This window comes from Vitis riparia, chromosome 4 (assembly GCF_004353265.1).
Source record: "Vitis riparia cultivar Riparia Gloire de Montpellier isolate 1030 chromosome 4, EGFV_Vit.rip_1.0, whole genome shotgun sequence".
Lineage (NCBI taxonomy): Eukaryota > Viridiplantae > Streptophyta > Magnoliopsida > Vitales > Vitaceae > Vitis > Vitis riparia.
This window is the reverse complement of record NC_048434.1, coordinates 20,136,553-20,149,836: the sequence shown is the minus strand read 5'-3', so window position 1 is coordinate 20,149,836 and position 13,284 is coordinate 20,136,553. Positions and strand designations below refer to the sequence as shown.

The window sequence follows — 13,284 nt, the reverse complement described above, 5'->3', positions numbered from 1 at the left end:
TCACCATGAGGATAACCCAAGGCCTGTAGCCAAACAAGTCCAAGTAATCTTGGATGTTATTTACCATCATCACCGTATTTTATCGTCTTCTACCACGCCTCTTCCCAAAACGTACCTCTTCCTTGTTCTTTTTCTTGGCATATTCACACGGGCATGATTTTCCAGCGAAGCCAAGAGGGCATGATTTTCTACAGTCAATCATAACCGTTCGTTTTGCATTCCAACCAAATGGCGGACCAGATTTATATACATCTCTAGGTTGAATAACAAGATTTGGAGCCCCTTGAATAGTTTTGAAAGGATTAAAAAGGCTTTTTCAAATGAGTAATATAGTGTATAGTACCGTCAATATCATGACCAAACAATTTTGGCTTTTCTTCTTACATTTTTGTCGTCTCTATCGTAGTTGTCATTCGCAGCTGCAGGCTCCATTGAAATGAAGTACACACATGACACACCATGGTAATTTGCAATTTTACAGTAGTGTTGTAGCGCACCGGCAGCAGCAGCGCTGCTTGATTTTTTTTTCTCTTTTATATATATTTGTACATGCATAGCAGCTCCTCGGTCCTCGGCAGCCGAAAAAAGACAAGAAGAAAAAACAGGGTCAGTAAGTAACGAGGTGGAATGAGTGTGGTAAGTGGAGATAACTCACATAAGGCCATATTCGCACTGCTAGATTCCTCTGCGCTGCCCTCCTTTGTGTTCAAATTTAAACCTCCCATCTTAGTACTCATTTCTTCCAACCTTACCTCTGAAGTTTCAAACCAGTATAAATAAGTTTTTTTCAACCTGTTGTCATTTTCCCTACATTATCCAATCCTAGTAAACAGCAGTATTGGTATGGCGATGATGATGCCGAAGCTGCTGTTGTTGATTTTTCTACTTGCGAGTGCAAGTTCAACGCTTAATGCAGATGGGTCTAATGAGTTGGTGATGACTGAAGAAGCCTACCGAAGTTGGGTAAAACGAGTGGGCTCTTTTAAGCACTCTGTCTTCCAGAAAGCAAAGAATAAGTTGAAGCCTTGCCTAACCATAAAAGTGGATAAAGACCAGAGCTTGGGTCATTTTGCCTCCGTGCAAAAGGCTGTTGATTCGCTTCCAGTCAACAATCCATGTCGGGTGGTTATCTCAATTAGTGCAGGGATTTACAGGTAATGTATCAATGGGATACTTCTCTTCACTTTGTGATTTATATATCAACTGTTTTTCTTTGGTTTTATAACCTTTATATGGATGAAATCTATGTGCTAAAATTCATGGATTCGAAGGGAGAAGGTGGTGATTCCTGCAATCAAGGCTTATGTCAGCCTGGAAGGTGCCGGTGCAGACAAGACCATTATTGAATGGAACGACACAGCAGACCTTGTAGGCCAGACTGGACGGCCGCTGGGCACCTTCGGTTCTGCAACATTTGCCGTTAATTCTCCTTACTTCATTGCAAAGAACATCACTTTCCAAGTCAGCCAATCTTCAATCTTATCATTTACAACTGGTTTTATAATATATATATATATATGTAATCAATATGGGTTCCAATTAAGCTTATCTATGACAGAATAAAGCACCGCCACCACCATCAGGAGCTCTAGGAAAGCAAGCGGTGGCACTAAGAATCTCAGCAGATACAGCAGCCTTTATAGGCTGCAAGTTCATTGGAGCTCAAGATACACTATACGATCACATGGGCAGGCACTACTTCAGGGACTGCTACATCCAAGGCTCTGTGGATTTCATTTTCGGGAACGGCCTCTCCCTGTATGAGGGTTGCCATTTGCACGCTATCACCAACAGCGTAGGAGCCTTGACAGCTCAGAAGAGGGATAGCTTACTTGAGGAAACTGGCTTCTCCTTTGTTCATTGCAAAGTGACTGGTTCAGGCGCCCTTTACTTGGGCAGGGCTTGGGGTACTTTCTCTAGGGTGGTTTTCGCTTTCACTTTTATGGACAAGATCATCAACCCTAGCGGATGGTATGACTGGGGCAACAAAAGCAGGGAAATGTAGGTTACTCTCTCCCTCCCTCGATGGTTAATTCAATTAGATATAGTTTACAAACGCTACATGACGATTTGGATTTATTTCTAACGGCAATGCTCTGCAGGACTGTATTTTACGGACAATACCAGTGTTCCGGGCCAGGGGCTGATTTTGGAAGAAGAGTTTCATGGTCAAGGGAGCTGACTCAACAGGAGGCCAAACCATTTATTTCAATTGGCTTTGTTGATGGCTATGAATGGCTTACAAACTTGTGACCAAGAAATAGATATAACAATTTTGAACATAAATATCAACCCTTACTGCCATTAGTACAAGAATTTTCTAAGCCACCAGCATGTTCATCTCGAAGCTCATGTAGCACAAATGTCTAGTCACTGAGGAATTGCCTCAGATGCTGGAAGGCATTGCAGACAATTTTCCATTCAATTTACTGGCAGAGGATACCTGGTGAATTACATGTACAAGACTTTGAATAAACTGTACAAATCATCACACAACTGTACAATTATTTTACTTGCTTCCCATCAAGAGGATTTGGAGCAGTATTTACTGTTGAAACCTTGACTGTACAAATCATCTGCTCCCTGCAAAATGGTAATGTCTAATCAGTGCTGATGGACATGACATAATCAACATTGAAAAATCTCAGTGTCAATAGCCAGCTCTCGAGGTATATGCGTGCGTCGACCGTGGAGAAGAATAGTTTTTCAAAATTCAAGGAGACAACATTCCAAATGAGGACCGACAAAGCATACCATTCAATGTTTAATCACGACTGGAAGAGAGTTACAGTTGCAATATATCCATTCTTCATTACCTGCAGTATCAGCAAGATCTTTGTTAAGAATCTCCTCACCCATAAACTGAAGAAATTGAAAATTGATTGTGCCATTTAACGAAATACATAAAGCAATCAGAACATGGTGGTGGTTGCTTTGAATAGATAAAGAAGTTTCCAAAGCAAAACACATGGATTGAGTATTCATCAATAACCCACCTCAAATGCAACATTTTGATAACCATACACAAAAGTAGATCCAAATGGATTGTTTGTAGAACCTTGCGTTTGAATAGCTGCACGGCCACAGTCCCCAAGGATTTCCTACAGGAAGTTCATTTCTTTTATTAAAGCCATAATTTGAAGCATGAAGAACAGAAACGGAGAAGGAGCAACCTGAAACTATATAGGGAATGAATCACTTGAAAGAATGAAGAAACTATTACGGCAAAGAAAAGCCTAAGGCTATGTCTGAATTCTGGAAAATTTGTGGGAAAGAATATAAAGAGGAAAAGTGAAAGAAAACAAAAAAAAAAAAAATGAAGAAAAATAAAACATAGATTTAAAATCAATAAATCATTTTTTATATGATATTCAATCTCATTTCACTCATTTTAGCTCTTCGATACAAAGATAAAATAATTTGTAAATGTATAAATTTCTAACTAATCTTAATTATATTTGATTTTTTTTTGTATTTGATTTTCTTTGATATTAGTCTTAATTATTTTGATTTTCTTTGGTATTTTCTTTAGGACAATCAAGAAGCATGAGAAAATTATTTTTTTTAACATTTTTTTTTCTTTCCTTAGTACTTTTTGGGAACCAAACATAACTTAAGTGAACCATGTTATTGCACTCACACCCATAAAGAAAAAAATTGGCACCTAAGGTCCATTACCAGATTTCAGCATAAAAGTAATGGATGGAAACTACCATGAAGCTCTGTTTGATAGTGGATAGCACAAAAAAGAAATTTTCAGAATATCATCTCCTCAGCCAACAAATGATATGAATAGAAAAAGAATATTCAAAATAAATGAGACTATTAGACCACACCCTGCAATCATTCTCCTTTGGTCCTGCACTCTGATCATCTGTTTTCTTGTTCTAAGTAAAATATTTTAAGTTAAAACATCTGAACAGCTAAGGGAAGAACATTTATACCTTCACTTGCTCCCATTTTGTGCTTGGCGTAATTCTGTGTTTGGACATTTTTACTTCCTGAAAAGAACCACCAACTATATGCAAGAAAATAAAAATAAATAATTATCAGCCCTGTTGACAAGCTTTATGTGAAATGATTAAAAATGAAAACAGAACTTACAATCAGAACCATAGATAACAAAGTTGCATTTCATGTATGAATTAAAATCTGCATGCCCAGGATAGTTTGTGTGCAAGACAAATTTCTTGATTTTATGAGTCTGCAAATCCAATACAATAATCTGAGAACTTCCAAGTACGATGATATATATGCACAATATCATTGAAGTAATATATATTTTGATACACAATAAAAAGGAGTACCTGCCCATCAAATAGTATGTCCAAACCACGATCAAAATAATTGTAGAAGTAATCACCACAGAGAGTTGTCCGTGGGCGAGGATCTGAGGCAGAGTGAATTACCATTTGGTCAACCTGTGTTACAAGCAAAATCACCCTCCATCAATACCATCAATAGGTAACATAAATAATAAATACTATGAAGACATTGGATTAAGCATATATAAAGTTTAAAAGGAAAACCATCTTCAGGTAGTTTGCATATAACTGCGAGAATCCCAGACTCAATGATATAAAAAATTAGAAACTTGTCCAGGATGTGTAATAAGTCGTCAACACTCTTATGAAAACTCAGCAATACCTGCTTTTGATGGATTCCACAAGGACGGCCTAATTCAGTCCACACATCCTGAATAGAAAACAAGAAATATGAGATCATTATACACTGAATGAATGAACCACATAACATCAAATTGCTTGACACAAGAATAGAGACAAGATATTTTGGAACAATAAAACTCAGTTTTTTATAAGATTTCATGTAGTCCTGAAAACAAATGAAATAAATAAATGATATTAAAGAATTATTTTGTGCATAAACAAGACATGGCCATAACTTAAATACAGCGACAAAGTTCTTGAAACATTCCTAAAACAACCTAATCAGCCTAACTTTTCTTTTTAAAAACAATAACAAATAAAGTTGGGGTGGCCCTACGTCATCATCCAATAAATCTTTTTACCCATAAAATTCATAACTCCTAATTTATTCACAGATTTCGAAAACATAATTAAGAAATTCCAAATTACAGTCAAAATTCTTAAATTATTCAACTTTGTAACACTTTATGCTTCTTTTTTTTGTATTGCTTTTCTACCTTTCAATTTCATTCGTTAGGATTTTCCCTGATTATTCCAGACATTTCCCAACCAACACTGACATTAAAAATTATTCCAAGGCAGAAAGTTCCCAAATCATGAAATTATCACCATGCCATCAACTTAGCAATGAGAAGAAATAGACAAGATAGAAGTTCCAGCATGGTGCCAATCTACCTGACAAAAACCAAGGGAACTAATTTCTTTGTTCACCATGAAGGAAGATATGATGATCCTTTTTACCCATGTATATATGCAATGGCCTGTTCTAGAGAGTGGATTTCTATCACACATATACCAGAGAACCCTGGGTCCCATACTCCAATCTATACTTTCTCAAAAAAAGTCTGTAGGAGCCTGTGGTGGGACTACCAAGAATAAGATAGTGATAGCATACTCAAAACAATAAAATATAACTTGTTTGGGGCAATACTTGAGCTCATCCACATTAAATCTAAAGTTACCTGTGGTGATGCACCAAAGGGAATATGCTGACCACCAACAGTAAACCGTAATTCTTCCCCAAGCTGGATAACAAGGACATTGAAACAGAATCAGATCCAAGAATAACCACCATTTTGATTCAAATAATAAAGTTTAAAAGATAAAATTAACTCCATTTTGAAAGGGGGGAAATCAAGAGCTATAAAACCCTATCCCTGCAACTAATCATTTTAGTGACGCCCCACCCTTTTCCAATAGAGGAAGGACAGGGCAGGTCACCAGATAATCCCCTGCCCTTGCCTTCCCTAGCTGTGCCAAATGTAAAACATGCATAGGCAAGGCTTAAAACACATATTAGGAATTTGATGCAAGTAAGAGGAAAGAAGTAGGTAGAACTCACAAAATAAAAGGTCCAGAGCAATCTTCTAGACAAAGTAATAGAAGTAATACAGGGATAGCAAGAGGTCAAACCTTAACATGCACCTCTTCCATGTAGAGGCTGCCAGCAGGTAATGGAGGAGCAGAAGCTTTTTCCATCGAGGATCCCACACCAACCTTACTGTCTGTAGAACTATCATATATAGACACACGGCATGTAACTGGAGTAGTACCATCTGGGAACTCTAGAGGCAACTCCGCTGTTGGGGATAATACATTAGTGAAAATAAACAAATTGATTACGTAGATGTAAGTGGGCAATTATTGATATGATACCTTCTCCATCATGGCAGCAATCTGTATACTGGGTGGGAATCGGAAAAGCAAAAGATAAACCCTACAAAATACAGACACCAAAGAAATCTCAGCATGGAAGAAAACAAATTTTCAAAGATAAATGAACAAAATTTTGCTTAAATATCTTCTTGTATATACCGGGTAGAACAGAGTGTAAACACCTCTATCTTTGTCGTAACTTCCTGGAAAAGTTGGTCCAAAAAGTGCATATACAGCTACAAAAGTAGCTAGAGTTGATGGACCCCTGAAATTAGAAATGAGGATCAAGAATAACTTATAAGCACATAGATAAGAAAATTAAGGTAAATTGAGCACCCACCCAATCAGAGAAGTGGCATAGCGCATTTGAAGCCGTTTAACATCAAAAATCTCAATAAGGCGTAGCCTCTGAAACAGAGTTCAAAATAAGATCAATCAAACCGTACGATAAACCAGTCATAGACATTTTACTAACAACAACTTCCATTGAAGAGCAATCCATTGTAACTCATTAAATTATTTGTTTAATTTATGCTCAGATTTGTAAGCAAGCATTTGTCTTTAAACATACAATTGTTTGGAAAATGAGAAGTTCTCAATATTTATTTTTTCATTACATTTATTAATCATTTCATTTTATGGGCAGAGATGTTGCCTTTATACATCAATCAAAGTGATGTTTCAAGCATGGCATTTGATGCAAGAATTTCCAGTGAAGTTTTTTTCTAGCTCGTATGGAAATTAATCTTACAAGCTGAATATTCAGCCAGATTTCTGCACTGGTCTCCTTTTCCAATAAGGCACATGGAAATTTTTAAATCCATCCACCATCAAAACTTTGATATTAGTACCAAAAGTAATTTAAATTTTTAGTTGCATGAAAAGTGTGGATGTGTGCACTTTGTTTCGGGTAAAAAAATAGCAGTATGCACAAAAATTACCTGCGACCAAGGATCAAAACGAAGATGAAAACCATGATCTGGAAAGCTAATGACTATATCCAGCTTTAATGGCTCCTGTATAAATTGTCATAACAGTGAGATGTTTCAGTAGCAAGATCCTGATATGCCCCTTAGCAATGCTGGAAATGCAAGACACTTAACAAGAAGATGACACTAAAAATGGCATTTTCCCATATGAGTGGTCAGTTTGCAATAATATTACACTGTATGGATCAAGCCATCAGGGCCACAAAAGTAACCTATGTGCATCACTGGTATACATCTCAATTCAAAATTTGTCCATATATTTTTCTTTGTTCAACTATTTTTTTTTACCTTTATTTCAAATAGGAGGCATCCAGCAATTGGGAAAATAATTAACCAGGTAGCCAGCACTGGCAATTGCAATTCCTCCTTAAAAAAATTTAAAATAAAACTATATAAAAAGAATTACAGAAACCAATTTTCAGCTTGAAAATATTAAAATTTTCATGTTTAATTTGGATGCCAAATATGTAAAGAATCTTCAATTATGTTTAGAATGCTACATATCCACCTAAATAGTATATAATTTTTGAGCTTGTTTTAGTGCAGCAAACAACAGATGCAAATTGCACAAAATATTCTTAAGAAACTAGATGACAAAACGATCTCTTATTAAATCTCATGGTGCATACCTCGTCAAAATACTTGACGTGGACAACATCGTAAATGTTAGGCTGTTGCTCTATTTGAGCAAACGCTTTGGAGATCGGCATCCCTGAAACAAAACCAAATCAATTAAATACAGCTCCGGATGAAAAAATTAATAAGCACAATAGGATAGAAGCCACAGGAAATTGTCAAACAGAGTCGATATTAGGAATAATCCTTGGATTCGGCTGATTTCCTCATTTACTACCCAATAATCAAATCAACGGCAATCCAATACACAAAAACACATAATCAGAATCACAAAATCTGCAAACAATTCAAACACAAAGCATCGATACTTTCACATAACTCGACTCCCTTGCGATTGCCGTATCGGAAATTGTTATTTAATTGAATCATGAGCAAAAAAATTGGGAAAAAAAAAAGAGGGCGAAGGAATTACCAAGGGAGAAAGGCCCTATTCCAAGCCCGGGCTTAAGATCCAGAACGATGGCACCCATGGCCGTGCCCTCGCACCTTCGTCTAGGTCTCTGCAACATGCTTTGTTGTTTTGTTGGGTAATCTCCGTTTCTTTCGCGTGAGAAAGACACAGTTGAGTCGTTGATGGCTTATATATCAGTCACGGTCCCCGCAATGGCCCGCACTGCACGAAACTCAAGGAGTTGGGGGAATCGGATGGGATCGACGTTCCACCTAACCGAGTCTAGGAGATTTGAGTTATGAGATTGGGGCGTACGGTTGAAGCATCACATGGTAAGAAATTACAAAAATAGACAGGACTAGTGAAAATTCTTTTTATTCATCACCAAGATAGGATATTTGATTAAAAAATCCACCTCATTTTTTTTAAGTAATAAAAATAATCTTTTTTTAATTCAAGTGCTTTTTATAAAATATTATAAAACCTATTTTAATCAATTTTAATAATATTTATAATTTTAAACATATAGAAATTACTTTTTAAAGTGAGAAATATTTTGACATTTTAGCACAAATATTTCTATAATTTATTGATGCAAATTTAAATTGAGAGTGCAGTTCTATTAAATAGATGGACCTACATCTTGATTGCATTTTGTTCTAATTAATGAAATGTAAAATCATGAATTATGATTAGAAATATTTTATTAAAATGAATGCTAGGAAAATACTTAAATTAACTTTATTATTGATAAATGGATAATTGTGAACCCCGCATTTCGGCTCATGCGTTTCCCACTCGATGGCGAGCTCAATTTTTATTTGAAAAATTGATTTTTATTGATTAAGAAAATGACTTAGAGTCGCCACTTATTTTTGTTTTATTTTTTAAAGGGTAAACAAAATAAGAAAGAAAAACCCTAAGTGTGACTCCTTATTTTGGAAAAGGCGGTATGTGAAAAACCGGATCAGGTTCGGGGGTCAGGTTACTTATCGGGAAGGTACGGTAAAGACCGTAGCACCCCTTTAAATCCCTAAAGTCGGGTCTCTACTAATAAAGTGAAGCTGATATAGTAATCAATGAGAAAATCAATGAATACTCGAATCGATCATGCACATATGAGCATCAGAATATGCATAGAGAATAACCAAAGTAGAAGTGGATGCATACATGATCAGCAAACGGCAACGCGCTATCACAAAATGGGGTTAGTGCATAGTAATGAACATAAAATATGTCACTCATATCACCCAACCAGATAAAGAAGCACCAATATCCTACATGACATTATTTCAATTCCATTTTTATTTTAAAGGAAATTTATTTGATGTCGGGCCCCCACCAAAGCCCAATTATTTATGAGTGAATCAATTTCGTGAATTCCATCACTTGGAATTACGAAAGTAAATTCATTCTTATTTTAAATTAAAAACATTTTGAAAATCAATGAAGGTTTGAAAGTGGTTTGTCAGAAAGAAAAATGACAACCAAATTTTATTGAAAATGATATTTTGGTATCTAAAGAAACTAAAAAAAGGTAGAGAAGTTGGAATTATTTGAAAAAAAAAAACTGAATTTGAGAAAATATTTACAAAATAGGATTTGGAAATTTGCTTTCAAAATCAGAATGATGCAAAGGGAAATGACATGTGGCAAAAGAGTGGTCATAGAGACCATGCAAGGAGAATAGAGCCATTCTAGAGGATAACTCATGCTACTGCCTCTTATTTCAATGTAGGGAACCCGACTTGAAAAGCTAGGTCAATTTCAAAACTTGCAGCCTTCTAGCTTCTTGACCACTTCTGAAATTTTAGGGTCATGAGCGGGCAAGTGTAGAATAGATAACTGAGTCACTTCCCTAGTATCATCACCCTTCGCTTCCTACTGTCTTGAAGCCTTCCAATTAGCAGCCAAGGATCCCTCCTAAGTGAATCTGGAATTGAGATTTGCAAAGCAATCCTGCAATAGGAGTAACGTCACTGGTTCCCCAAGTAACTGTTAGGCAATGAAAGTCGCTCTCATTCAAACAAGTCGTGTGTCGGAAGTATGTGAAGGCAGAACAGAGCTATGTGAAGGCTATTGAGCATTGGTTACTCAGTTTTGAACAAGCCTGGATGAAACACATGCAACATATGCGATCAGCCACCATGGCGCAACAATCGGCAGCAACCTTAAATATCACATCTGCGTCCTCAGGTGGCTTTGATTTATCAAAAGAATTGAGAACCGAAGATTTAGGCATTGAAGGGGTCATAGGTGTTAGTTGCCTAGATTGCTTAATTGCCAATTCCTAAAGTCGTTGTGTGTTAACAGGCAGCTGTGGTGTAATGTGAGCCCGTGATGGAGCCTGTGCCAATGCTTCAGCCATATTAAGACCAGCTGTAGTACTTGGAAGCCCAGATGCCGGAACAGAAACAACAATCTGTTGAACAGATAAGGATCCTATGCTATTGCTTCCAGCCATATTAAGACTAGGTGCAGTACTTGGAAACTTAGATGTCAGAGCAAGAACGATATTCTGTTGAGCAGATGAGGATCCAATGAGCAAATTCTGAACAGCCATGTTCAACCCAGGTGATGAAACCCTCCCAAGATCAGGTTCAGTTCCAAGTGAAGAGATATCCTTATCAAACGATGCCGCCTATGATACTAGCCTCAGAAACCATGCCATTGACATCGTTGTGCTTGTTACTATTGCCATCTCTATCTCACATGTGAGAGCCCTTGAGAGAATCAATCAAAATAGGTTGTCCACCAACTGACCTAAAGACACGAACAGGTGAATTCACACCACTAGACATCAACTCCTTCAATTTGGCCTTCTCCAAGTACTCCCAGATTCTTCTCTAAAAGGCAAATCTAATCTCAGTTTCGCGTTCAAGTGGTTCATTCCATACATCCTCAGAAACCGCGAAAGCTCCACCAGCTTTAGACTCCTGTACATACTGTTTGTCATCATTGTGCTTGATAGCAACAATCACTTTCTCAATCACCAAGTAAGCCGGGTAAAATCTTGCACCAAACTGTCTAGTCGTGCCCACATCAACACCAGCAGCTGAAGCTTCCATGCATTACTTATGGGGGGTACGTAGTGTGAAATATGGGTATGTAGATGATGGACATATGTTAGTATAAATATTAGAGAGAATGGATATGGGTTGTTGACAAATGGATATGGAAGATGGTAAAAGAGAAGGTGGAGTGTTGATGACGGGTATGGAGGAGTGTAAGGTGATTAGTGGGATGAGTGGCAGAATGTAGAGACATGACGGGTATGGCAATGTGCATATGTAAGAATTGGTGATATGCATGGTATGGAATGGTAATGGGCATGATGATTGGTTTATTAGGTGATGGGATGGAAATGGCTGCTAATAGTAGGTATGACAAATGAGGGGACAACAGCCTTGTCGTTGCATGTTCATGAGCAGCATGAACAACCTCCTTCGTGTTAGGAAATGAGGCTCTATAGCTTCCAGATCTTGAAGGCTGCATGAATAGATAAAGATTTCGACTTCCTGTAGGTCTACCACATCCTGAACGATAGACCTGAATTTTCTCTTCTTTCGGACCTGAAGCCTTAGATTAAAAGGGTCTGATGGTAGAGTGTTGTAATGCTCATGATTGAAACAAAATATAGCAGCGAATTCGAACCATCACAAAACTGAGCATCGGGATGAATTACTAGTGGATTTCATTGTGCATGGGGAACTTAAGCAGATTAAGCAATAACTCTATCAATCCCAAGGGTAAAGATCAGCTTCTCAATTATGGTGATTTGTGACTCCCAAGTAAGTGGGAGTCCACCTTCATAACTAGAAATTGACCATGGTTTCACCTCAATCATCTTCATGAGATTTTCACCATTGATAATTTCACCCATTAGATAACCATATGATTCCATGTTTTGCAAGCTTCTCTTGAGCCCACCAATTTTGGCGAAGCAAAGACTGCTTCCTTGAGCATTTGGATTCACATTGCCCTTCAACAGTAGGAATTGAAGCCTCCAAAGACTTGCTCAATAGCCCATCACTGCCCAAGTTTCTTTCCACCAATATGTCTAGAAGTGTTTTGACCAAGGCACCACAGTCCCTCTCAACCGAAAATATGAATAGAAATTTGAACCAAGCAAGGGAATAATCAAGACCTGCAAGCATAGAAGACTTCCTTAGGAATAGCCATCCAAGTTCATTTAAGAAGTGCAGAACTTCTTCCCTAGGACTGGGCTGCCCAGAATCATAAACCTGGTCTTCTGAAATGACATCACACACTTTTGCCTCCTCATCAAATTCTGGTTCAAGGAGTCTCGACTCCTTACAAATAGTGGCATCAGCTACTATTATAGGAAAGTTGTTGCATAAGAAAGCACAAGGAATGAATACCAATAAACCCGTGAAACAAGATGAATGATTGGATGGTGCATTCTTTCTTTCAGTCTCAGAGGTGAGATTGCCTGTAGTTGCATTCATACCCAGCACATCCTCATCCGCAGGCTTCTGTCCGGTTGTTGCAGCATTGACATCATTTATTAATGAAATTGATTCCCCACCTAGTTTCTCAACCATAACTGTCGGTTCCTTTAATAGCAGATCACTGCTACACCAATATTATGCACTCAAACCAGCTTCAACAAGTTGATTCACCCTTCTTTTTAACATGTTAGACTCTTTGATTACTACTCAAAAAGTGCTATTTGATAGCTTATAATTAATCATTTTAAACACTTTTGAGTAGTAGTTAGTGCCTTTTAACCCAATTAGCATGTTAAGGCCCCTTTCAATCAATTCTAATCAAAATGTGTAAGTTTTGGTGTTTTTGTTAGTATTTTGATCACCAAAGCATTATGAGATTGAGGAGAGTTATTTGGAATCCATGGAAAATCAATGAAGAGCTCAAATTCATGAAGAACCAAGATTTGGAGCTCCATAGCCCTTTGCCAAAGTCG

The 13,284-nt window shown here is 37.3% G+C and overlaps 3 protein-coding genes across 3 annotated transcripts; 1 reads left to right on the top strand and 2 right to left on the bottom strand.

Moving 5' to 3' along the window:
* Window positions 1-732: 732 nt before the first annotated feature.
* On the top strand, window positions 733-2,557 carry LOC117912300 (probable pectinesterase 53). The gene is made up of 4 exons (XM_034826835.1): window positions 733-1,154; window positions 1,272-1,461; window positions 1,559-2,001; window positions 2,103-2,557. Exons 1-4 carry the CDS (start codon window positions 844-846, stop codon window positions 2,251-2,253), a joined length of 1,095 nt encoding a protein of 364 aa, XP_034682726.1. The 5' UTR covers window positions 733-843; the 3' UTR covers window positions 2,254-2,557.
* Window positions 2,283-8,572, bottom strand: LOC117912299 (UPF0183 protein At3g51130). The gene is made up of 15 exons (XM_034826834.1): window positions 8,361-8,572; window positions 7,942-8,024; window positions 7,265-7,339; window positions 6,664-6,731; window positions 6,483-6,588; window positions 6,324-6,384; window positions 6,081-6,247; window positions 5,630-5,692; window positions 4,648-4,695; window positions 4,308-4,421; window positions 4,105-4,204; window positions 3,945-4,018; window positions 2,997-3,101; window positions 2,755-2,816; window positions 2,283-2,583 (listed from the first exon to the last, which is right to left on the bottom strand). Exons 1-14 carry the CDS (start codon window positions 8,455-8,457, stop codon window positions 2,769-2,771), a joined length of 1,209 nt encoding a protein of 402 aa, XP_034682725.1. The 5' UTR covers window positions 8,458-8,572; the 3' UTR covers window positions 2,283-2,583; window positions 2,755-2,768.
* A 3,642-nt stretch (window positions 8,573-12,214) lies between these two features.
* Window positions 12,215-12,904, bottom strand: LOC117913306 (squamosa promoter-binding-like protein 15). The gene has a single exon (XM_034828252.1). It carries the CDS (start codon window positions 12,902-12,904, stop codon window positions 12,215-12,217), a length of 690 nt encoding a protein of 229 aa, XP_034684143.1.
* Between the last annotated feature and the right edge of the window lie 380 nt (window positions 12,905-13,284).

Coding starts and splice junctions, on each gene's coding strand:
- LOC117912299 (XM_034826834.1), bottom strand. CDS start 8,457: ATGTTGCAGAGACCTAGACGAAGGTGCGAGGGCACGGCCATGGGTGCC. Junction 8,025..8,360: donor AATAGGGCCTTTCTCCCTTG/GTAATTCCTTCG, acceptor GTTTTGTTTCAG/GGATGCCGATCTCCAAAGCG. Junction 6,248..6,323: donor TTGCTGCCATGATGGAGAAG/GTATCATATCAA, acceptor TATCCCCAACAG/CGGAGTTGCCTCTAGAGTTC.
- LOC117913306 (XM_034828252.1), bottom strand. CDS start 12,904: ATGGTTGAGAAACTAGGTGGGGAATCAATTTCATTAATAAATGATGTC.
- LOC117912300 (XM_034826835.1), top strand. CDS start 844: ATGGCGATGATGATGCCGAAGCTGCTGTTGTTGATTTTTCTACTTGCG. Junction 1,155..1,271: donor ATTAGTGCAGGGATTTACAG/GTAATGTATCAA, acceptor ATGGATTCGAAG/GGAGAAGGTGGTGATTCCTG. Junction 1,462..1,558: donor CAAAGAACATCACTTTCCAA/GTCAGCCAATCT, acceptor TATCTATGACAG/AATAAAGCACCGCCACCACC.